This window comes from Pterocles gutturalis, unplaced genomic scaffold (assembly GCF_000699245.1).
Source record: "Pterocles gutturalis isolate BGI_N339 unplaced genomic scaffold, ASM69924v1 scaffold29838, whole genome shotgun sequence".
Classification (NCBI taxonomy): domain Eukaryota; kingdom Metazoa; phylum Chordata; class Aves; order Pterocliformes; family Pteroclidae; genus Pterocles; species Pterocles gutturalis.
Window position 1 is genome coordinate 1 of NW_010126581.1, and position 1,027 is coordinate 1,027.

The following is a 1,027-nucleotide window of genomic DNA, read 5'->3' on the forward strand; positions in this document are numbered from 1 at the left end:
GGAGCATCCCGACTACAAGTACAGACCCCGGCGCAAGCCCAAGAACCTGCTCAAAAAGGACAGGTATGTCTTCCCTTTGCCTTACCTCGGGGAAACCGATCCCTTAAAGGCCGCCGGGCTTCCCGTGGGGGCCACTGACTCTCTGCTGAGCTCCCCGGAGAAGGCCAGGGCTTTCCTGCCCCCCACCTCAGCACCTTACTCCTTACTTGACCCCAGCCAGTTCAGCTCCAGCGCCATTCAGAAGATGACTGAGGTTCCTCACACCTTAGCCACCAGCACCCTGCCCTATGCCTCCACCTTGGGATACCAGAACGGGGCGTTCGGCAGCTTGAGCTGCCCCAGCCAACACACCCACACTCACCCCTCGCCAACCAACCCGGGCTATGTCGTGCCATGTAACTGTACAGCTTGGTCGGCTTCCAGTTTGCAACCTCCAGTTGCCTACATATTATTCCCAGGCATGACCAAGACTGGGATAGACCCCTATTCTTCAGCACATGCGACTGCCATGTAACATCCACCCACCCACTCACCTGCACCCCTACAGGCCTGTCCCCCCCCTCCCCGGTTGGCAGCTGGAACTGGGATTCCTTCGTGTGCATGTACATAAAAACCTGCGGAAGCAAAAGGCCACCCGAAACAGGACTCTGCTGCCCGCCACCGGGCCGGGACAGACGCGGACGCTGCCTCGGGGACTCCGGGATGCTCTCCACTAAATCTCGCCCTGGGAGCTCACCCCAGGCCCGGGGGGAATCCGCAGTGGCAGGGGCAGATAGGAGCCTGGCACTTGTAAGAGTTGTAAATGTGTTAAAAAAAAAAAGCGAACATTGAACTGCCCTTTCGGGACAAAACGGGGGAGAAAAAGAAAAAAAAAAAAAAAAAGAGAGAGAGAGAGGCGGTTTCGATTTTAATTTATTCTCTTAATGTCTATGAGTTCTCCAGGGTCTCATGTCACTTAGACTTGACTTTGGGAAGTCTCGGTCTTACTATGATTTTTTGTTTGTTTGTTTTACTTTTGCACATTGAA

General features: G+C 54.4%; 1 protein-coding gene across 1 annotated transcript; it reads left to right on the forward strand.

Annotated features, from left to right (window-relative positions):
• Window positions 1–7: 7 nt before the first annotated feature.
• On the forward strand, window positions 8–651 carry SOX14 (SRY (sex determining region Y)-box 14). Its single transcript, XM_010079026.1, has one exon. The coding sequence runs from the start codon at window positions 245–247 to the stop codon at window positions 512–514; it is 270 nt and encodes an 89-aa protein (XP_010077328.1). The 5' UTR covers window positions 8–244; the 3' UTR covers window positions 515–651.
• The last annotated feature ends 376 nt before the right edge of the window (window positions 652–1,027 follow it).